This window comes from Acanthisitta chloris, unplaced genomic scaffold (assembly GCF_000695815.1).
Source record: "Acanthisitta chloris isolate BGI_N310 unplaced genomic scaffold, ASM69581v1 scaffold5699, whole genome shotgun sequence".
Lineage (NCBI taxonomy): Eukaryota > Metazoa > Chordata > Aves > Passeriformes > Acanthisittidae > Acanthisitta > Acanthisitta chloris.
In genome coordinates, this window is record NW_008693031.1 from 120,528 (window position 1) to 144,418 (window position 23,891).

Here is a 23,891-nt window from a genome sequence, read left to right on the forward strand (position 1 = left end):
ATGAAATCTATACAAAACAGTTAAAAACGTGGGTTTATATACATTTGGAACAAAAAAAGTATTGTCTTGATTACCAGAATGTATTAAAACTGGTTGTCTTGTCCCATCAGAACCCAAACCTCTCTCTGTGGCTTGTAACTATCACAAAACCCCAAAGTATTGCTTCAACAAGCCAAGGCATAAGGCTGATTTTGGAATCCAACCACTGTTAAAGCCACTTAAGCTTTTAAACTCCCCAAATATTCAACTTGAAAAACAGCATGTAAGAGTAAAATACACATCTTTACAAGCCTTAGCTCACTTGGAAGTTCAACTTGGAAAGATGTTGAACCATTTATCCCCAATTTTGAACATAGCAGAAGACACTCCCTCACCCCCTCCCTGGTTTGAATAAGCATCAACACAACTACCTGCTTCACAGGAGCTCCGTCAACAACTTGGCCTCACTTGAAATTTTATATTTGAATAAATAAGCAAAGCTTAACTAGAGGTAAATGAGCATTTTTGTGTGCTTATGGCACATGGAAATGCCTCATAGATCACTACCCTATTTGTAAAGCATGAAAACAGAAATTCACTAGCAAATCCACTTTGCTACCAGTTAGGGATTTTGCTTCTTTCCAAACATTCACAGTCAAAACCCAAATCAACCTATATTTTTAGGCTTATGAAAAAAAATCTTAACTCTAAGCGAGGAGTGCAAGAAACTAACCAATTCCAAATTCCTGGGGCTTTTTCAGCACTGTCAGAGCCACATTTTCTCTCACATGCTATTTGAAAATACAAATACTTCTTAAATGTTCTGTGTGTTTTGATGGTGTCTTGCTCACCAGCTAACACAAAGCCACAGCAAAGGATCCCTTTTCACTGCAAACTGTTTCAGGATCTGGGTAAGGGCTTCAAGAGCACGAGCTGGAGGTTTGTTTGTTACCAGGAGTACATTCCGCTGTCACAGGTTCACTAAATCTTGGCAACTACATCTTTTCTTCTTTTTTTTTTTGGAAACAATTAAGATGCAGCTTCTGCAATACTGTCTTGTTAAAACACACTGATGCTTCAAGGCTCCAATGAACAACTCTAATAGGCAAAATGCTCTAAGACATCACAATTAAAGGGCATCTTGGCTACTCAAAAAGCCCAAGATAATTTTAAAGTGCACTCCAGTGTCCAGTGACCTTAGGATTGGTCAGCAGAACTCTGAGAGGGGCTTTGCTCAGTGCCATCCTCAGTGCTACTGTCCACATCTTGCTCCATTGCCGTCTCCTCCTCATCGAGGCGCTGACTGGTGAAGTTGTTGAGTTCCAGGAGCCCACTGGGTTCCACTACCACGTTGGAGCTGGAGTGACAAGGGATGGAATAGTGAGGGATAGTCTGAAAGAAAGAAAAAATATCAGTTTTAACCAACAGTTTGCACAGGTAAAGGCATCTGCACAAGGGGAAAAGGGATGTTTGGCTGACAAGGGCGATTTTCCCTAGCCAAGGCCTGTAGCATGTGATGTTAGGTTAGCCAAGGCTTCAAAGCACCTTTGGCATGTTAAAGGTAACATTTGAATAGTCTTGGCTCTTGAGGCACTGATCTTGGCCTTTGATCTTCCCTACAGGGCTGTGACAGCATAACCAACGGCTAAACCACCAATGCCCATCATCCACCATTCCTCAAAGGCAAAGCAGAGGGAGTATTCCCTTCAGCCCTATCTTTCTCAGGCATGACATTCAGATGTAAAAACATCCTGAGTTGGAAGGGACTCACAAGGATTATGGAGTCAACTCCAGGCCCTGCACAGGACAACCCCAAAAATCCCACCATGTGTCTGAGGGCATTGTCCAAGCACTCTGAGAGGACTAGCTGTGTTTTTTGTATGCAATACAATACCTGCTCAGAGCTGCAGCAGTACAGAGGTTGAGGAAACACAAGTTATTCCTTGCTAAGGTATTATTATTATTATATCTAAGTTATTTATTATTATTTATATGTTCATAGGCTCTAGAAGCTAAAACTACAGCTTTATACAACTGAAATTCTGAGCAGCATTTGACTTTGGAAAAAGCTCTTAGCACGCCACAATGACAAACAATAGAGATTCCCAAAATACACAGATTTGGAGGAAAACAGAGCTCTACCTTTGTCTATTTAGGGAAAGGAGGGCTAAAAATGAGTACAAAAGTGACAATTTGTACAAAAGTGAAGTCAGCTGCAGCAAGGACTTTACAGAAAGGAGCATGAAAAATGTGAAACCTCTGTACACAAATTGTTTCCCACAGCAGAAGCACTTGCACTGGAACACAAATATGATACATAATCAAACCATTTCAATCCATGCTACCATTTGTATGAACACATTCCATACCAACTTGTCTACACATCATGAGTCCTTGGAAGACTTAAGCACCTCCTCAGGTGATGTTCCAACCACTTACGACAACATAAAACATCATATTTAAGACAGCAAAAATCACTGAAAATATTAATCCCCAGTTAGGCAATGACTCAAAGATCACTAACCATTTCATCTCAGAATGGTAAGTCTGGTTCTAAGTGAAGTCAAAAAGCTTTCAGCTGAATTCAGACCTTATTTGCTCAACTTCCCCAGTAAGTACAACCCCATTATGAAATTTTTTTCACCAGTTTTATACTCAGAGGTAACATTAACAGATATTATGAAAGACCCTAGAATGTAGTTCCACACTAAGTGTTGAAGGCCACATTTGCTGAACTTCCCCAGTAAGTACAACCTCACTATGTCATATTTTGCACCAGTTTTATACTCAGAGGTAACCTGAGGATTCTAGAATATAGTTCCACACAAAGTGTTGAAGGCCACATTTTTAAGCATTTCAAATAAAAGTACTGTGTAAAATGAGATGAGTTTGGTTGTTTTCTTAACAGAAAAAGGAAGACACTGAAGACAAAGTGAAGAATGCAGTGTTAGAGAAACTTGAGAATGACAAACTTCAAAGAAGTAATCAACTACAAGTGTAAGAGCAGAAAAAGAACTAAAACCTGGGGAATAAACCCAAAAATACTCAAACACAGTTCAGTTGCTATCAGCATGTTAGACATGAGTTTGCTCTGCTCAACCTTTGCCTTACTTGCTGTGCTCTTCTCTTACCTGGACAACAATGTCTGATGAGCTCTCTTCAGCTTTCTTTTGGGATAGATTCTGAATGTGTATAAACTGGTTTGTTGTAGGCATTCCTTGTGCATCGAGTTTCCTCTCTGGTAAAGCAGGCCCAAGAGCAGGAGGACTTGAGCTGGATGTCTGTTGCTGAGGGCTGGAAGTTGTCGTCATCCCTACTGCAGCCACCTGGGCCCGAGGTGAGGCCTCTGCTCCGCTACCGACTTTACTAGTGGACGTGGCCTTGTCTGGGGGATCCACTATGGTATGTTCTATGTTTGTATCAATCTGAGCTTCCACCATAGACACTCTCAAAATATCTGCTACTGCTGCCTCCGTGGATGCCTGCATGGGAAATAGGCTGGTAACTGGCAATGCCAGTTTGGGCACAGCACTGCCACCTGCTACCTTTGAACCCAAAGGAGGGTGAGGGCCCTCAAAGGTTATCTTTGTGACAGTGGATCCTTGGGTTAGAATTGGCTGTTGCACCTGAAAATCAAATTTTTTTGTTGTGCATATTACAGTTATGTTACTCCAAACCTAATCAATATTTCCAAGGACAGTATGGCACAAACAACATATTTGCTATTATTAGGAAGACAGTTGCAACTCAGTGGTTTAACAAAGGAATTAACAATGATTATGGCAACAGTTAATTGAAGCCTGGGGAAAAGCAGCTTTTTAGGCTGCTAGAGAAGGATTGTAGCAGTATAGTAACACAGCAGCCTCATTTTCCTTTGGGATTTACAGCCCCATGGATAGGCTAAAGCTTCTAGTTTCCACATGTATTCCTGAAAGGGCCAAAAAAAATAATTGTACTTTTCTGGAGTTAGTTAAATGACATTTTTCCCTCCCAAGGAATATCCAATTAGCCCTGTACATGAAAGCCATAGAACATCAAGAAGACGTAAACTACAAAAGAAGAGGTATAATGGAGTGCCTTATGAGACTGCAGTGTATTCACCTTTATTTCCACAGAAGTGGAAGGGAACAGCAATTAATAATGTGTTATATCTCAAACTTAAAAGGTAACAACTAGGGACAAATTCCATGCACCAGAGTGGCAGAAATTCATACAAACTGTCTAACAAAACACATTTTGTGAGCTCTATGGATTTTTTTTTTCCCCTAGAACATGTGCTTTCTCACTCCTAGTGTCAACCTTCTGATGGGGGAATTAATACCAGCGGAAGGAGGAGTTCTCTCTTGCCAGGCCAAAACACTGCTACAGCAACAGGGTTGGTGTTTTGAGAAGGATTTTTTTTGCCTTGAACAGCAAGGTGTATTGTGCATGCTATCAATATTCAGTTACCTGGCTTGCTGGCTGTTTCTCTGAAGAGGCAGGTAGCTGCATTTGACTCTGGGGGGGTTGGGGTTGCACGTAGATTTTTTGTGCCGTTGGTGCCTGTTGCAGTTTGGGCAGCTGCTGAGTGGTTTTTACTGCCAACACCTGTACTACAGTTTGCTGTGGCTGTGCCACTAAGGTAGGGAGTTGCCTTTCTTTGGCCATCATGTGATGTGGGGGGTGCTGTGCATCTGGTTTGGTCTGTGCTTGCTCTTGCTGCAGGGGGGTTAGTTTTTGATGCCTTATAGAAAGTTGGGGCATTTGTGGGAGTTTGTGCTGGATTTGATCAGCCTGCAGGTGGATTGTCTGCTTCTGCTTAGTCTGGAAACACTGCAGGGTTTTCACTTGCACTTGAGTCTGTTCCAGCTGGGGCTGAGTCAGTTTTTGCTGTTTTTGTGCCTGGGATTGTGTCAGGGCAGATCTGTAAAACAGGCCAGTCTGAGGGTCTAAGGTGTCCATCTCTTCCACTTCTCCTTCCTCAGTTCCAAGTTGTTCACTGTGTTTGGTAAATGCAGTGTGACTGCTTAAGGCCTTAAGAAAAAGAAGTTAGAGCAAGTCAGTAAAGAGAAACATAAGACTACACAATATAAAAATAGTTTTTCATGTTTCAACTGGACTATAACTTATTTTACCATTATAGACTCCCACTTCATGTATAAAAACACCCTTACATGGAGATTCCACCATACATAAGCAATCAGTAACTATTTTTATCATGTTAAAAAACATGGTACATCTCTACATGACAACTGCATAACTAATACTCAGTGTGACTATGTAGCCCTCAGGAGTCTTAGGCTGAGGCTCCCCAAGGTTGTCTGGCAGTTGGGCTTGAAGCAGCAGGGTGGAGAAGGTGGCTGAATTCCTCATTAAAGCCAGTCTCTCCTGCACAATAAATCATTATTCTGCCTCTGGAAAGCCTAGCCACCTCCTCTGTGATTTCTATAGCATGTGCCATATACCTACAGTCCATTCTATTGCAGCAGAGATCTCTCTTCTCTTTCCTCCCTTCCTCAAGATTTTATTGCAGTTTTTCTTCAGCATTGCACAAACACTGTTTGATTTTTTTTGAGGGATGTGAGGGAGCAAGTGATCTATATTACATTTATAGCATGGTATACAAAGTGTAGTATTAACAAATGGCCTTACAAGATGAAGCAGCCTACTCCACCTGTGAAAATACACTCCCTGATGTGGGTTTATGACCCTAACACAGTCCTGTTCTGGAACACAGCTTAAGTTAAAGCATTGCAGAGTTGAATGGGTCTTCATAAACACACTGGAGTGGCTTCAGTAAGATTTCACCACCAGCTACATTGTTTATTTCAAGTGTTTAGGATCCAAGTATATATAATCTCACTTTTCAATTCAGAGAAGTTTACCTATTCACAAACTACATCCCTCAAAGGAAAAGTCACTGTGAGCTCTGTGCACTGACCAGATTCTGCTTCATCTCTCTTCCCCCTACACTATCACCAACATAATCTAAAGAGCCCTTGCAATGCAACAACCACTCTCACCATCAACACACAATCACAGGATGGTTTGGGTTAGAAGGTACCTTAAAGCTCATCCAGTTCCACCTCCTGCCATGGGCAGGGACACCTTCCACTAGTCCAGATTGTCCCCAACCTGGCCTTGAACACTTCTAGGGATGGGGCAGCCACAGCTTCTCAGGGCAACTTGTGCCAGTGCCTCACCACCCTTATAGTAAAAAACTTCTTCCCAGTATCTAATCTACACCTGCTCTCCTTCAGCTAAAAGCCATTAAGGTACTACTAATTTGCCCTTACACTGACCATTTTCAGTAGCAGCAACATGACACATTCATTCAGAACAAGCCCTGGTCCTGTATAATTTATTTAACCTACTGCTGTTTATAGACTGCTGGGAAAAGAAAGGTACAACCTGCTGCATGATATGGGTAATGGCTCCTGTGGAGGATGCAGGAATAGATTTCACCACAACAGAAGTCTGTGTTGCTGTCTGTGACTGCGCCACGTGCTGCAGCAGAGTCCTCTGGGGCTGAGCTGACTGCTGGGGCTGGGCCCGGTGGCTCACTGAAAGGAAAGAGGTCAGTGGCACTTCTCCACAGCTAACTGCAGCAACTTTAACTCTTTGCTTTGCAGTTAAGCTTCAACTGAAAGCACATGTGAGTGAAATAAAGATCTGAATATGAAAAATGTCTTTGCCTGTCGCTTCAACCTTACAGTGCAGCCTCTTAAAGCAGCAGCTCAGTGGTTTGGCTTTTGTCTCTGTCTCCTGAGTAACCACACTTGGTCCAAACCTCTTCTGTCCTCCCTCTCCCCACACACCAACTCTGCAAGCAGAGTTATACCTGATTTTCAGCTGAGTGCTTCCTACTGCACCAGAATAACACTGCAGAGTACAAGTTATTCTGTAGTTCTCACACCTCCAGAATTGACTGCAATTAAGAACAGCAAACTTGAACCCTGAATTTCTACCCCTGATAAACTGTACAAAATACTCTCCACAGCACAGGGCAAATCTGAAAGATCAGCAAGTAGAAAGTATTTGGGTATTATTATGAAACCAAGAGAGGCTGATCAGGAATGATAGATCAGAAACTGGAGACCTTGTCATGGATCTATGTCACTTTGGAGAACAGATCCAGGAGTTAGAGCTATGGTGATACTCTGTAATTAAACAGTGGATTGACAGCAAATTAATGTGCTGCTGAGAAAATAAACCCCCAACGAACCATTCTATATTGCAGTCACTGACAAGATATGAATCCAGATTACTTTATGCCTGTCCAAACATTTGCTTTAAATCATTTTTTAGTCACAAAATATTTAATAACTGAAGCAGAACAAGCAAAGTTCTAACAAAGTTGAAGAGTTTCTAGTGACCTTCTTAATGTTAAAAGGTCATGTTTTGCATGAATATGCTAAATTTACTTTCTCACTCCAAGAAAGGAGTTGGATGATACCACTCCTGGCCTGCATGCTGTGCCAGATTCCTCCTGGATATCTCCCAACAGTTCCTACACAATGGAAAACTTAATTGAAAAAGAAATTTTCTAACCTATGTGGTTGTGGAGATATTCTTCCGAATGGGACCCAATACAGTGTTGTCTTCCTGAGTCTGCAGACAGACAAAACATGGTGACACCAAGAGGTGTGAATTGGTCCCTTCACCTCCTGAGGAAGCACATGCTGAATCCCAACTCCCATAGACATTCAAACAGGCCTAATCCTGTGGTCTAGGAGATTTCACAAGACTCCTTCCTGTCTTACTGCTGAATTTTAGCAGAAAACAGAGCTCTGTGTGATACTGATAAACCAGACAAACACAAATTAAAGCAAAACCAAACACTCAATTACTTTTACTCACAGGATCACAGAATCAGTCAGGTTGGAAGGGACCACAGTGAGTCATGTGGTCCAACCTCCCTGGCTCAAGCAGGACCATTCTAGAGAACAAATTCCCTGGCAGCATTCACAGATATTGGGGAAAGGACAAAAATCTAAGAGCAAAATAACCAGTTTTGTGCTGCAGCAGTGAACCTGCACCCACAGGAGCCTGAAATTCCCTGCTAGATTCCCGTATTTCAACCCAATGTTTTCAAAAATCCCCATATTTTATATAATAACATTATCTCCAGGGAATTATCAGCTTTTGCACTCCATATGACTTCTAAGTTGCAGGAAAGGACTTAAGCCAACAAAGACACTGACCATGATTTCCATCCTCCCTGCAAAAGGGCTTACTGTACCTCAACTTTCCCAGCAAGACCCATGAAACACCGGAACACCGGGCAGGAGCTCAATGCTCTGTGCCAGTGAAGATAACTGACTGCTAATTGGAGAGCACTTCAACATTATTTATTGTACTCTGGAGTTTGTTTTAAAGGAGATCCAAGGGAACAGGACTCAAACATTCAGAACTGAAGCCAGATACAGTAAGTGTTAGCTAAAAAATAACAGTAACATCCCCCCAGCTCCAATCTCAGACAAATTTAGGCCATACGATGGATGGAAGTGAGGGGAGGAGGTGCAGAGCCAAATGAAAATATTAGCTTAGACATTTAGCACGAAATGAGACAAGGGAGACTTACATGAAATGGGTGTCCAAATAGGAGTCAAGGGCTCAAAAAGTGCTGAATTCCAACCATTATTTGAATCACTTATTTATTATAAAAGGGCAATTGACCTTTTATAGCAAGCTTCCTAGCAAATTAAACTGGGGAGCACATTAGCATGTTAAATGCACCCCTGACTAACTCAGGACTAAATGAGGTTTAACTAGCTCGATGTCTGACTCCTCTTGATATGTACAAAAACCATGGTACAGTTCCTGTAACTTCATTTTCTACTCTTCCCTTACTAGACATTTTCCTCTAAGACAAGTGGGACAGTGTCTTCTCCATGCAGGGAACAGAAAATCTATTCAAACAGGTTGTCTTGAAGCAACAACTCTTTGTTTCAGTTAGAAACATTTCCCTCTATGCCCCAGCAAATCAACCTCTGTTGCCTCACAGGGTCTCAAGAGTGGAAGAAAAGACTCATTTCCTCTACAGAAAATTAGAGTGATAACACAAAAGTAAGAAAAAGTCCAAATGATGTCCTCAGACTTCCAACTGCAGACCCCCATTACACTGCCTTGGGCACTTACCAGTTGTGATGTATTCAGCCACTAATTCTGACTCTACGACAGCAATTGAAGGACTTTCTGGTGAATGTCTCTTCTCCTGAGTCATCTGGATTGGGACAGCCATTTGGCTCAAGTCGATGGTTGGCTGCCTTGGCTTTGATTCTAACTTTTCCTTCACTGCATTAGAAGAAAAGAGAAGCATAAAATAAACCTCTAGCATCTAAACCTCCATAAGAAAATAAGCCTCCAATATAAATGCATAAGTTTAAATAAATAGTGAAACTATCATAGATTCAATGTGTTACCAGGATAAGAAGGAATCAAGTTGACTGAAGACAGGCATTTTTCAATCAGAAAACTTATTATAAAGTGCTGCTTAAACCAAAAATAACCTTTGAAGTCATCCTGAACAATCTCATGGTTTGTCAGACCTGTTGTCTGCTGAAGTTCCAGCAAAGCTTTTATGGTGGAAGTAGCTGACTGAGATTCACTGGATACATCCTGGTAAATGATTGTAGGGCTTGTGTCCACAGCAATTTCATGCTCTGACCAATCTTGACTTCTTGAGGCAATCACATGGACTACAGGCTGAGAATCTGTTTGCAAAAGAGCAAAGGCACATCATAGAATCATGGAACAGGTTGGCTGGAAGGTACCTTAAAGGTCATCTCATTCCAACCCCCTGCCATGGGCCCAGACACTTTCCATGGGACCAGGTTGTTCCAAACCCCATCCAACCTGGCCCTGAACACCTCCAGGGATGGGGCAGCCACAGCTGCTCTGGGCAACCTGTGCCAGTGCCTCACCACCCCCACAGGGAACAATTTCTTCCAAAAAATACCTGTGCCAGTTCAAGTCATCATAGAACCATTCTGAACTGAAGGTATCTGGTCCAACTCCTTGATTTAAAGCAGAGCTATATTCCAAAATTACACCTTTACTAAACAATTATATCATTTTATATATATTATATATTCTGAGTTTTGAACACTGCCAAGGATGTATAACTCTCATTCTGCAACACTTCAGTTTTTATTACAGTTGACTTTTGAGGTAAAACACTGTTGATGTTATGAACAGCTTCCTATAGCTTAGTTCTTTATGAAAGATTTGGTTTGAATGACAGTCAAAGTTCAGAAGGTTCCTTTGCATGTTGAATTTGCCTTGAACCTTTTTTCCCCACAAGCTTTTAGCAGTTCAGGTAATAAATGTGTATTCAGCATTCTGAATTAACAGCTCCTCAATTATGTGAAGTTTGTTGAATCCTCCAAACTTCTTTTAATTTACTTTAAATGGCAACATAGACCAACAGTTTCAGAATTATACAGAAAAGGTACAAAGGTTTCAGAGACATTTATTTCCTGCAGTGATGCATCCTATGATCACTCCCAGCCACAGGGAGTGTTGTTTATGCCTCAATTCCACACAAAGAACTGCATCTCTTATTACTGTATGCAACTTCCGTGTGAGGGGAAGTAGAGAGAAAACACTGATCTCTTCTCTCTGGCAACCACTGATAGGACCTGAGGGAATGGCCTGAAGTTGTGTCAGGGGAGGTTTAGGTTGAATATTAAAGCAAAGGTTCTTCCCCCAGAGGGTGGTTGGGCACTGGAACAGCTCCCCAGGGCAGTGGTCATGGTCCCAAGACTGACAGAGGTCAAGGAGCGTTTGGAGAACACTCTCAGGCATGTGGCAGGATTGCTGGGATGTCCTGTTCAGGAACAGGAGCTGGACTCTATCCTTGTGGGTCCCTTCCAATTCTGTGATCTGTATCACGGCTTGAAGCCACAGAAGCATTTCCCTCAGTACTGCATGTCTGATAAATGTCCTGCTGCACATATACGTGCCTTTAAAAGGACCAAAATTTGTCTTGGCCCCATGACAGCTTTCAGTCATGCAGCAGAGATGCTTCAATACAGTCAGGAAAGATGGTGGCTGAGCACAGACTGCCAAAAAAACCACCCCAAAACCTGCTACACTGCCAACCTCTGGCAGACTCCCACAAAAGAGGGGACAAGCTGCATTGTAACTGCAAGCTGAGGTCTAGCAAGAAATCATCATCTCCACTTTTCACACAGGAAATGGAGACATATAATAATGGCACTTCAGATTGGGTGAAAACCTGTGCAAAAAGGAGCCACAGTGAGTTATCTGAACTCAGTATGCATGGGGAACAGTCTATTTGTGGTTTATGTGACACTGACACAGACCTTGAGAGCTCTGGGAGGACTCTGTAGAAGAAGAGCTGCTGTCAGTGTAGGTTTGTGGTTCTTCTTTCACTTCTGGGAGAGCAGAGTTTCCTGTCTCTGCCACCCTTGATGCCTGCTGCAAGGTTTCAGTCACCAACTGCCTGGTTTGTTCACTCACAACTGTGGCTTGAAATGTGACTGGCTTTGGTTTTATGAGGACCTAATTGGAAAGAGAAATTTAAGGTATAGTTAGAGCACTCAAGAAAACAGACCTGAGCAAGCAAAGTACAGGATACAATTGGAATAGGTCTATGTATATCAGCTAGATTATATTCATATTTTACTTAAAACTATAAATTCAGCAGCTCTGATTATTAAACCACAAAACCCAAGTAAATGGCAACGCACAAGAATGTACTTCTCCCTCAGTAATCTGAAGTACTTAACACCATAAACCACTGAACTGTTGTTCTTCAGGCCTGGATACAATTATGGTGTGGTAAGAGAAAGCTATGCAAGTGAGCTGGAACATGCACTGCATTGGTAAGGACAAGCACCTCCACATCAAATACAGTCTTGAACAATCAAGACACGCAAAATGTTACATCTGGTAGAAGTTTAGTTCTTTGAAATCTTTAGTGTAGCCAGAGACAAAGCTGAAACTGCAAGCACCCAGAAATAAGGCAGATTGCCTGCATACAGCCCCACCAACTACGGGGACAATCTGAACAGACATTAAGCAGACAATAAACTTCAATAAAACCTCACGTTTGATGGATGACTTATGTCCACACTCCGTCTTCATTTCTCATGATCTAACATTAGCCAGAAGACTTAAACAGGCATCTAGAGCCATGCCCAGACAGTTTCAGCTAAGGAAAAGGCTTAGTCAATCTTTTTGGCTTCCTAGAGGCCTCCAGAAACAGCTAACAAAGGCAAACACTGTGTTCACAAAAATCAGTCAGGGCCACCTCATTACACCACTAAGTCTCATTCCCCATAGACACATCAATCCTGCAACAAATGTGGCAACACAGTGACAAATCATTGAATCCCATGAAATTTTGGGGTACATTTCAAGACAGAAATGGGTCCTCACTGTACCTGTGTTTTCCCTTGCTGCCCATAAACAATTTTAGTTGGGATGATTTTGGTGGCTGGCTGGACCGTGGACCCTATTCCTTTTGGCTGTGTAACAATCATTTTTGTGATGGGTCTTGTGGCAGTGATGATAGCAGGTTTTGCTCCTGCTGGCACTGCCTGAATAGTTTTCTCCCCCTGTAGAGAAGTCAAAGTTTACAGGTTAACTTAGTGGAATTGCTCAGTGAGACCCACTTGTCTGAAAAAATACAGTTAGAGTAAGTGTGTGTACCATGAAACAAATCTGCTGCAATGCCTTATTTGATAGAAAACCCATTAGAAGAACCTCTGGCTTTGAATGGCAAAAGCTACCAAATTTTCCATTCCTTTACCTTTTGAGCAGCTCTGAGGGGGCGAATAAAAAGGAGTAACCGAAAGACACTGACAAGTTGCTTCAAAGAATTATGTAAATTGAAACTTCTCTCAAATCCTTCCCCAATGTTTTTCAAAACCTCTTCATTTCTATTAACTTATCACTTCTATTAGCATTTTCATTTAATTTCTGTTACTGAAACATCTACAGAACTTGACGTGAGATTCTAAAAAGAAATCATTTAAATAGAGATTTTTTTTTGTATTATCCTCAGGACCAAGACATTAATTACATATGAAATTTTTAAAAATAAAAGATCATTTCATAATAAAATGCACATTCACAGCTATTCACAGGAATTATTTGACAGTGCTGATATATGAGTATATGACATCCTGATAACTTAAGAGCAGCAAAGACACTGAATAAGCTTTTTTTTAAGCTCTGCAGAGTAACAAACAAAATGAGTAACAACATCCACTGCCAGTTCCCCCAGTATTCCTCCCAATGTCCACCAAACAGCTGGAAGAATATCAGCCCATTCTGGTAACTCCTGTTGTCATCACAGGATTTCCACTTGTCTGAACAAACATCTTTAAGTTTTGAAACCTAAGAAAGTTTAAAATCTACCCAAAAATTCCTCAAAGGTTCGCAAAAACCCCTCCGTAATTCTGACTTGGAATTTTACATGGATAAGGCATTAAATCTCACAGTTCTGTTTGGAACACTCATCATTTTTATTTACTAGTACTTATAGATGAACTCAGCTGATGCTGGAAACTTGATTTTATTAGTCCACATCAGGTAGTCCAAAAAATAATTCAACAGCATGTTGATGTGAAAGTGTTACACAGCATAGAAACTGAGAGGGGAATAAACTGTGAAGACAGTGGATTTCTGCCCCTTGCATCCAAAAGATGAATGGTTGGAGATGCAGGTTTTTAATACAGGACCCTAGTTCTCTCTCTAGAGCACAAAGGGGGTGAGATTTCATCTACTAAATCACTTCAGGATTACAGAAACATTAACTACAAAAAAAAAAAAGCTCACAAGTTTCTATTAACTATTTTCTTTAGCTCTGAGAACATTTCCAGTTTGCTTCAAGCACAGAATCACATCCTACAAACCACAGCTGCTTTTCCCTGACCTTGAGGCATGCTGGATCTGTTAAGGAACTCATGCACAGTTTGCTTTTAATAGAGCCTTCAAGCAGGATGAATGCAGCAGCCATCACACAGCTCTCACTTGGCTCTTGATCTGAGACTTGAATCTCTCACTTACCCCAGCGTTCAGCAGAGTTGTGACAACATTTTTGCCTGGAAGCCCTTGGATTGTAGTTCCTTTTCCAGTAGTCTTTTGCACGACAATCACATTGGGTTTGGATGTCATTGGAATTGTAGTGATTTTGGTTGTAGTTCCTAGATTTTTGTGGGAAAAGAAATAATGAGCAGTTTATCACATGAGATATATTTCTTTTCAGTGTAGAGCTCTAGAGGAATTGTGTTGAAATCTGACAACACAACTCCAGCAGCAGCTGGAATGGGAATTCATGTCACCCAAATCAACACAGAAAGATTAGATGCCAACTGCATAAATCTTTCACCTACAGTAAACAGGTGTGCCCAGGTGAACAAAATTTGTTCTATTAGGCCACAAATCAGAGCAGAGTAACACAGCTCTCTCTCAGGCTACCAGGTACAATTTAAATGCTGGAGTTAGCAGGGGATAAGGACACCACAAACTCAAGGTTCTATTTGCACTGGCAAATATACTACAGATGACTTCTGCAGAAGAATCTCTGTACCAAGGATGTATACCCAGTCAAGAGAACCACCAGCTCTTTTCAATACTGAAATGTTCTAAGTGATGAATGGTGGATTGAAACACGGCAAAAATATGCTGCTGTTTTACAACCAGTTCTTAAAAGTTAAGTTTAGAAGCGTGGGGTGTTTTTTTTTTTTGTGAAGAGCTGTCTTGGATATTTGTGTTCCTCTCTCAGTATTGAATCAGTTCCATTCTCTGTATCAGTTTTATTTACCTGCAGTGACAGGTAACTCAGTCAGCCCACCACAGTCTACACAGGAGTACACACATTGTTATCAGTCATCAGTGTTATCAGACTGACACTGCAGTATCTACTCATACAGCTTTTTAGCAATTATTCCTACTGACTCCTTGAGCTCAGTCACAGCAGAGTTGCAACATCAAGGATTTCTCTCACTACCTTCTACTTATTAGCTGTACCTGTAGATACTACCTCATATTTCAGATTAACAATTCTACTAATACTGGGGAAGGGAAGACACGCTGAGGGAAGACCATGATATATTTTATCCTAGTGACTTCAGAGGCATCTCAAGACTGCTCCTTAGCAAGAAACTCAAAGAAACCAAAAGAAAAAACAGGTTTTTCTTCCAAACTTGTGTTGTTTCAGGACAACGACTATTAAGACAAGGAATAAGGGGTATAAACTGAAGAAGAGGGGAAATTTAGATTAGATATTGGAAATAAATTCTTTACTGTCAGGGTGGTTAAGACACTGGCACAGGTTGCCCGGAGAGGCTGTGGCTGCCCCAACCCTGGCAGTGTTCAAGGCCAGGTTAGATAAAGCCTTGAGCAGCCTGCTCTGGTGGGAGGTGTCCCTGCCCAGGGCAGGGGGTTGGGGCTGGATGATCTTTAAAGTCCATTCTAACTCCTTAACATTCTATGATTATCCTTATCAAGATCAGCCACAGGTTCCCCCACATTAGCTGGTGGTCAGGAGAATGATACTTGCAATTGTGTACAAATCCACTAGTAGACCTGAAAATCATCTTCACAACTCATCACATCCACAACAGTCTAATAAAAGCTCCATGTTCCCAAATTGCTCTGTCAGCCCTAAATATAACTTTACATAAATGAAGATCTGAAAAACTGAGGTACTTCTACCAGATTATCCAGTAAACCCAGTCTGGTCTGTAGTTTATGCACATCTTGCAGTGAGCAGAGCTGGATGGTGCCATGTCAGGTCTTTGTCAAGCAAACTGAAAGTCCAAAACATACACTAAGAAATTGTTACTGGTATAAGTGGCTGGTGCTGGTCCTTAAGAGACCCTGTCCTTAGAGGCCAACACTGCCTAGTTCCAGTCCCCTGCCATGGGCAGGGACACCTTCCACTACTTTGGTTGCTCCAAGCCCCATCCAACCTGGCCTGGAACACTTCCAGGGATGGGGCAGCCATAGCTTCTCTGGACAAACTGTGCCAGTGTCTCACCACCCTCACAGTCAGCAGGGAGAGTGAGGCTGGTCAGAAGATTAGCAAAGAGAAGCAGCATGAGGCTGGTAGGGAATCCTTAAGTTTGAACATGGGGTTAAGGGAAAGACGGGCTGACACTGCTAAAATAACAATGTAAGGTGGAAACTGCACAGCTGAATTTCATATCCATTTTTATTCTGGTTCTTTGGACATTCAGTGGAAGAGAAAAGGGCACCACCCAGACTAAAAAATGTTTTAAATTTGGGCCAATGGTGTTACCTGATCATTCTGCTCTCTGGACAGTACAGTGGTCCCCATCTCACATTCCTCTTTTCCTCTCAGGCTTCCCTCACAGCTGATGTTTCCTTCTTAAACACATGAACTACTGCAATCCTTAAGAACACTTCACCTCTATAACTTCTACCTATTACTTCCTTCTTAATTTGTTTTTCTCTTGAATGAACTCCTTCCCCAAAGGTCCCAATAATTATCTGAGCATGTAACCCACAGGAAAGCCCTGAACAATTAGCACAAGCCTAAAGACACTTGTGAAATAAATCTTTAAATCAAAGTACTCATATGCCTACCAGAAACAATATTACTGCTAATAATCTTCCCTCCTAGAGTAGCCAGTGATTTTGGTACTACAGTAATGATGCTCCCACTTGTAGTCTTCACATAAGTAGCAGCCCCTGGAGTTGCAGCCATCCGAGCTCCCAGGGAAGGGCTCACTGTTGGCCTGGTGTATGTGGCTTGAGTTCCTGTTTTAAAGATAAAAATAGGTTCACTGTTAGAACACGATCCTCTGTTGGTATTTGGAAAAATCAGCATCAGGTATTTTCAAATAGATCTCACACTGTAAGCTATTACCATCCTTTGTAATATCTTTTAAACCCAGAGAGTACATATCAACTTGAAACGAATTACCAAGTGTTCCATTACTGACTTAATTTTATTCATATCCTAATGACTAAGATTGTAATTTTCAATAGATGTTTAGATTCTGCTTGTCTGTTTGCCACTTACTCTCTTAAATGCCCAAAAGTTAGAAACATAGTATGTTAAGGAGTTGGAATGGACCTTAGACATCATCCAGTCCCAACCCCCTGCCCTGGGCAGGGACACCTCCTACCAGAGCAGGTTGATCAAGGCTTTAGCCAACCTGGCTTGGAACACTACCAGGGTTGGGGCATCCACAACCTCCCTGGGCAACTTGTGCTAGTGTCTCACCACCCTCACAGTAAAAACCTCACATTAAAAAAACTCTTCCTAATATCTACTCTCAATTTCCCTTAGGCATCTGATGACACTACCAGAACTCGTCCCTTCCTCTCATCAGACATTGGTCCCGCATAACAGATTGTTTGCAGAGCACCATCACCACCAACTGCTCTAAATAAGATCCTAAGAGAAAAACAAAAATTTAACAAAACAAAAATTACAATGATGATGCAATTTTATTGATTTAGCAGCACAAAAGAAACCTCCCAGCGTGGTACAAATAAGTTGGACTTGATGAGCTCTGTGGTGGAATCACCATCCCAGGAAGTGTTCAAAAGCCACGTGGATGTGGCACTTGAGACATATTTAGTGGTGAACAAGTGGTGTCAGGTTAACAGACTCTACGACCTTAGAAGGCTTTTTCAACCTTAACAATTCCATGATTCTAATATTCCCAATCAAGGCTAAAAAAATCAGGAAATAGAGTATTCTGAAAACCAGGACAAAGCTGTCTTGCAAGTTTTCCTCATACAAGTTCACAATCTGCATTAATTCTGATCTTTAACCAATTAGAAACACAAATATAATTAGATCCCCAGAAAACACTGGGAGTTTAAATTCCCATATATTGGCCTTTTTCTAAATTCACTGCAGGACTATGAGCAAGTCATGTGTCTTCAAGTCCATACACGTCAAATAGGAATGATGCTGACCTATGTAGTAGAGTGAAATCAGTGTAAATCATGCAACATAAGGTGCTACAGAAGTGCAAAGTATCTGTTTAGAAGACTTCGTTGAAAATAAACCCAGTGGGGAAGCAATGATCAGATTTCTGTGTACCAATTCAGACAGATAAGAGCACTCAGGGCCAAAATCCTGATCTAGAATAAATAACAACAGGATAGTGAATGTGCTGTTGTGCTCACTGTTCAGAAGAGAGAAGTCCATTGTTTTAACCCTACTAAACCATATCTGATCACCTGATTGTCTGGGTTTACCCTCCCTTCCCTTCTCAGAGCCATAACTTACCAGTGGGAGTAGTGACCAGTTTAGTTGTCATGATAGTCCCATTACTGCTAACCACCATAATAGGTGAATTGCTACTGCTGGGCAAGGTCGCTGTAACTGGTTTGGGAAGGATTTTACTGGGTTGCACCTGTTGAGTGATTATTTTAACACCTAGGAAAGGAGAAAGGTCACTGTTAAAATACAGGCACGAGAAGTTACTTGCTGAAATGCTTTCTCAGACCATGGCCTAGTGGGTAAGTAGACCCACAAGGCTTCAATTCTGAGCCAATAAATTCTTGATTCTGAAAAAAAGGATTTAATTTGTTTGGGTTGTTTATTTTTTGTTCGAGTTTGTGGTTTGTTCTGGTTGCCTTTTTTTTTTTTTTTTTCAAATACCAGGTCAGTCATCATTGTTGCTTTTCATGTGCCTGTTTAAATTCCTAGCTACTCCCACTGAGGCAGAGGATCCCATGCCATCATTGATTTTCTGTCATTTTTAACTTTCCCTGGTCCATGATTTAAAAAAAAAAAAAAACCACAAAAAAACTTCACCCCAACATTTCCCAGGAATTGCAACCAAGACTGAGTTGGTTACAATAAACCACTTAAAAGTAAAATAATTCTTCACCAATTTAGTCTGTAAATTCTAATGTGCCTTAATTAGTCTAAATAAAATTCACCACCCTGAATATATTACTAAAAACTTCGTGCACAAGGAGTATTAGTGACTGCAAGGAAGCAACTGTGACAGTGGAAAACTAGGGAAGGTTACTCTAAACTGCTCTTTTTGCTCTTGATTTATTGGTTCTCTTGAAGCCACAAAGGAACGGGGCCTACACAAGCTCTGAGTAGAATCAGGAAGAACAAAGGGTGAGGGCACCTTAGTACAACAAGAATTCTGCTCCCTCTCTCTTGATTTTCTCTGGGGGAATGGGACTTCACTTCTCAGTTGCAAAACAGCAGATTCACATCATCTGTTTGAAAATACATCCAGGAGATGTGCACCTTATGTTCTGCTCCATGATGAGGTAAATGCATTGCATGAAATGCAGGCCATGAAATGCTCAGCCTGGATGAATCCCACCTAGTAGGCACCTATATTCGTACACAAATATTTCTAGGTGAACAATTCTGTTCCCCTGAGATGTGGAACATCCCCCAGAGGTGTCTTCTCCTCTCTATATTGACTGTCAAAGCAGAAGAGAGCAAGTAAGCTCCAAACCAAAATAATGAAGTTAGGTAAGAAAACTTGAAGCCTTTGCATCATCCAGACACAAAACTGGATAAAAAGCAAAAAGCCTCCACGAAAACCGATTTACATCTTGCAGAAAGAATTGGTGTCAAATGGTATTTCCAAAGAAATACTTTGAACTAAAAAACACATTGAGCCTAAACCCATGGCGAAAGCAAGGAATGAAGCTCTTATTGGTCAAATATTGTTCAGTGACTGGAAGCCTTGATTTGTCTTCATTGGTAGCTATTTTTTGATTAAGCAAAGGTCCTATAATGCAAAAGGAAGTTTTATCAAAGGGCAGGAGTAGGACTGTTTATTTTTCCATTCTCTGGTCCATTTTAATTCTTTGATCTAAATAGTAGAACTAAAAAATAATCATTTTAGTGACATGATTAAAATATTAATTTTATATGAACATACATAAAATACTTTGCACTTTTATAGCACTTCCTCTTTTAGAACTGGATAACTTTGCAAGCATTATTTACTACATCTTACTGAGGTAAGAACTGTCTGCTATAGCAGAGAAAAGCCAAGAGAAAGATTACATGACTTGCCCAAAGTCAACTGAATGAATCAATGTTACCAAAAAAGTCTAATCCAACTTCCAGATGTAATTTGTTTTGACAAGTACCTCCAAAGTAGGTTTTTAATTTCTGGACCCAAAAAAAGAGTTAAAACATGGATTAACTTCTTTTGCCAGTTGAGATAGCTGAACAGTGCTTGGATCTTCAGCAAACTAGTGTCTTCCAGGTTGCCAATCACGTTACTTTTGGAGTTATTTACACACCTCTCAACCTCTAAAGATAAAACATATATTCCTAAAGCATGGTCTGTAATACCTGAACCAAACAAGAAGAGTGAAAGAACCAAATTCTTCAATTAACATTTCAATTAACATTAAAACATCCTTCACCATCTACTTATATTCAGCTTTAAAGCCAAATCCTGTACTCAAGAAGTTAAGCCTTCATGACAGCTCCCCATGCACATTTTGGGCCAGAATTCTGCCCTACTTTCTTGAGCTGTGGTCAGACTTCATCAATCAGCAATATGACCCAAGATCAACTCCCAGCTACCTGATTCCTGTTTGATCTGAATGGTAGGCTTGATGCCAGGTGGCAACTGAGATTGCTGTGGCTGCTGCTGGGCCACAGAAGTCTGCACCAGCTGCTGTTGTTGCTGTTGTTGTTGCTGCTGCTGCTGTTGTTGTTGTTGCTGCTGTTGTTGTTGGACTTGGTGCATATGCTGTTTGGGAGACTGCTGATGCTGTTTGGGAAACTGTGCTAAGATCTGAGTTGGATTCCCAACCAAACCTTTTGGGGAAGGCAGTCTGGTAGAGGCAACTTTAATTGCCGACGTAGACACACCTGGGAAAGAGGAAATGGTTTAGGATTGAACAGTGTAACGGTGAGGGGAAAAATACCACAATTTCTAAAATAATTTTACATTTGACCTATCTTTAGTACCAAAAGATGCATAAATATGAGGAAATAAAGCTCCCATGTAGTAGAAGTGCTCTGTTAGGAAGCAAGGGAGCTTTACATGGATTAGAATCACAATCCCAGACCACTTCCTGCACCTTTTATAGTATAATTAATTCAATCATATTTTCAAAGTCTGATCTTTAAGCTTCAAAAAAGCAAAATATTAATAGTGAAAATATTTCAAATATTTATAAATACTTATAACTAAAATTTATATTATATTTATAAATATTTATAACAACCTGGTCTAGGACAAGGTGTCCCTGCCCATGGTTGAAACTAGATCATTTTAAGGTCCCTTCCAACCCAAACCATTCTGTGCTTCTAAAGTCATGATGACAAAAAGCTGGGGATAGGAGGCTGTCAAATATCAAACCCATCAATATTAGAAAGGAGTATCTGTTATTAACTAACAGCACTTAGTTATTATTTTTTTTTAAAATCAAGTAATGGTATGTAAGTTAAAAAAACTTGGAACATATATTTTGTGGTGCTGGGTTAGGTGATCTAACAAGTAATGCATTAAAAGAAGTTTGCAGTAAGATGGAAAGGCAAAGTTCCCAAAGAAATATAATTACTTATTTTTGTCATTCCCTTACCTAGTTGTCACATTTCCAGCAAAATTTGGCTTTGCATATAATTCTAAACTGCACATCCATAAGCACCAAAACATAAAACAAAGTATCTTATGAAGACAATTTTTAACTAAATCCCAGTTTAGGTGAAAAATAGAAAGAAAATCTCCTCTTATTTCTCTACATTTACAGATAATGTTAGAAATCATAATAAACAACAATTCTGGCAATTTCTGAGACCTTTTGTGGAATGGAACAAGAATGGAAAACAGGGACCAGGAGAAATTGCAATGTGACTGTTACAGCTCTCAGACAGCTTTATTTTCAAGGCCCTTTTATTCCTTCACAGCTTCCCTTCCAAATGTCAGCTGGTGGCTGTGAAGCTGAAACAACCAGGCTAGCATGCACAGCTGGAATTAGAAATCAGAAACCTAGGAATTTTAATCCAGGCCCACTCAGGCCTTAATTAGAAAGGACTTTTAAACTGACATGCTGATAAAATACACAGATAGAAAGGTGGAAACACTTCTTTGCTTTTCACAATTGTCATCTGGGTATGTTAAGCTGTATTTATTTGATGATAAAATCGCATGTTTTTGTAAATGCGGCCTTAAAGAGAAGCAATCACCTTCAAATATTGGGAATACCCATTTTCCATACATCAGGTAGAGTTCTCAAGGCCAGTCATTTTGATGCTACTATGTTTTAATGCTAGAAGCAAAATCTATCAAAACTAAAAGCTGTATCACACCACCTTACCACAGCCTCTTTACAAAGAGGATCTGCACATTAATTGTTGAAGATGAAAAGATTTCAACAAGAAGTTCTCTGGAGTCAATTGGATTAGTTCCAGCAGACTTTGCACATCTCCTGTGCTTTACAAAAACATATGTGCTCATCCATAAAGTGATGTTAAATTCAAAGTCCAATTCCTCAGTGAAAGAGCTTTTATAAATATAACGTTCTCACCATACCTTGTGCTACAGTTGACATAACCACTGAGGGTGTAGATGACACTACAGCAGTCACAGCAATGGTGTTTGCAGTGCAGGAGGGAGTGGAACAGCTGCTGCTGCTGACCACAGAGGACTGAGATGCAGTGATAACCACAGGCTGCTTTTGAGTAGTTGAGGCAATGACTGATGTTGGGACAAGTTTTGTAACTGCTGCATAGTTGTGGGACTTGGAAAGGATGTTGGGTACAAAAGTGGAGCTTGGAGAGGTGGTTACTATTATCACCTGAAAGAAGAAAAATAACAACAAAGAAATTCATTTGTTCTTTGCATTTATTTAGAAGCAGAAAATTTCAGTAATATATCTGTGTGTATTTGGTCTTAGGAACGTGTTCATTAAGACCATTTAAGAGTCTCATAATCACATTTGCTGGCAACCAAAAAGCTCATTTAGTTTGAAGAAGTATTGAGAAAGATTTCCTTAAAATCAGAAGGATTTTGGTTTTTACTATCCAATTAAAGTAGAATTCTCTCATGTCTGAAGACAAACAGGAATGCACAGTTTGACTTCATTAAAGTGGGCCAGGAAGCCTGAAACCCATTTTAAATGAACCTGGATGGATTTCCAGCAAGTTTGAAGCCCCATTTTCCCAGACCTTGCACAAATACCAAGGAAAGGCAATGAGAGAGATTAGGCTGATGTTTTTTTTTCTCTTTAGCACTTGCTGAGTCAGTAATAGAAAATATTTTTGATCCACAAGGCTGTAAATAGTATTTCATGAGTGAAAAAAATGGTTTAGATTTGAAACAATTTCTGCTTTAATTAGTGCTCTCAGTAACAAGAAATATTTTCCTATCTGCCTAAAAACCATCTGCCTTAAGAGAATAAGCATCATCTCAGTATGAGTTACAATTACAATGCCTTGAATCTGATCTGACATAGAAAAACACAGAATTCATTACAACACTGGAATAGGTCTGTTCTTATGCAACTGACCTAGAAAACTAAGCATTTATTAAGCATTGAATTTGGAGACTGTTTATGTCAAAAAATTCCTTTTATTCTACTGATAGGCACCTCCTTGTACTCACCAGTTAAAACAGAAACTCAAAGCACAAAAATACAACTTATTTTCAGTTTATCATGCAAGAATATTGATAATATTTAGTAACACAATTGTCCCAAGAAAATTTCAGTTATTAAAACCCTGAAAATTCAACCTTATTAATGATTTGATGTAACGAAAGCAGATACAAAAAAAAGGGACAGAAGGAGCAAAGAAAACCTGGGTCAGCTCAAAAAGTCTTACACTGCTACCCAAGGGCTACAGAAATAATATGATAATGGCACCATACATAGACTTAAGTGACAGATCAAGCACTAAGATATTAAGCATTTATAATTTAAAGAAAAGTAATAAAATCAAAGGAAATAACCACATGGATGAAATAAAA

The 23,891-nt window shown here is 40.4% G+C and overlaps 1 protein-coding gene across 2 annotated transcripts in view; it reads right to left on the bottom strand.

The window, feature by feature from the left end:
- Positions 1-981: 981 nt before the first annotated feature.
- Positions 982-23,891, bottom strand: part of LOC103810030 (chromosome unknown open reading frame, human C11orf30) — a 38,433-nt gene continuing 15,523 nt past the window's right edge. Inside the window, exons 7-19 of one of the 2 annotated variants that reach the window (XM_009082912.1) lie at positions 22,458-22,722; positions 20,501-20,791; positions 18,209-18,358; positions 16,546-16,719; positions 14,002-14,138; positions 12,372-12,545; positions 11,289-11,487; positions 9,510-9,674; positions 9,100-9,255; positions 6,370-6,521; positions 4,429-4,992; positions 3,111-3,605; positions 982-1,371 (exon numbers count right to left, since the gene is read on the bottom strand). In XM_009082912.1, the coding sequence (XP_009081160.1) occupies positions 1,177-1,371; positions 3,111-3,605; positions 4,429-4,992; positions 6,370-6,521; positions 9,100-9,255; positions 9,510-9,674; positions 11,289-11,487; positions 12,372-12,545; positions 14,002-14,138; positions 16,546-16,719; positions 18,209-18,358; positions 20,501-20,791; positions 22,458-22,722 (3,117 nt within the window). In that variant the 3' untranslated portion in view covers positions 982-1,176. Of the gene's footprint in view, positions 1,372-3,110; positions 3,606-4,428; positions 4,993-6,369; positions 6,557-9,095; positions 9,256-9,509; positions 9,675-11,288; positions 11,488-12,371; positions 12,546-14,001; positions 14,139-16,545; positions 16,720-18,208; positions 18,359-20,500; positions 20,792-22,457; positions 22,723-23,891 lie in introns of both variants that reach the window. The other variant, XM_009082911.1, reaches the window with a different exon arrangement.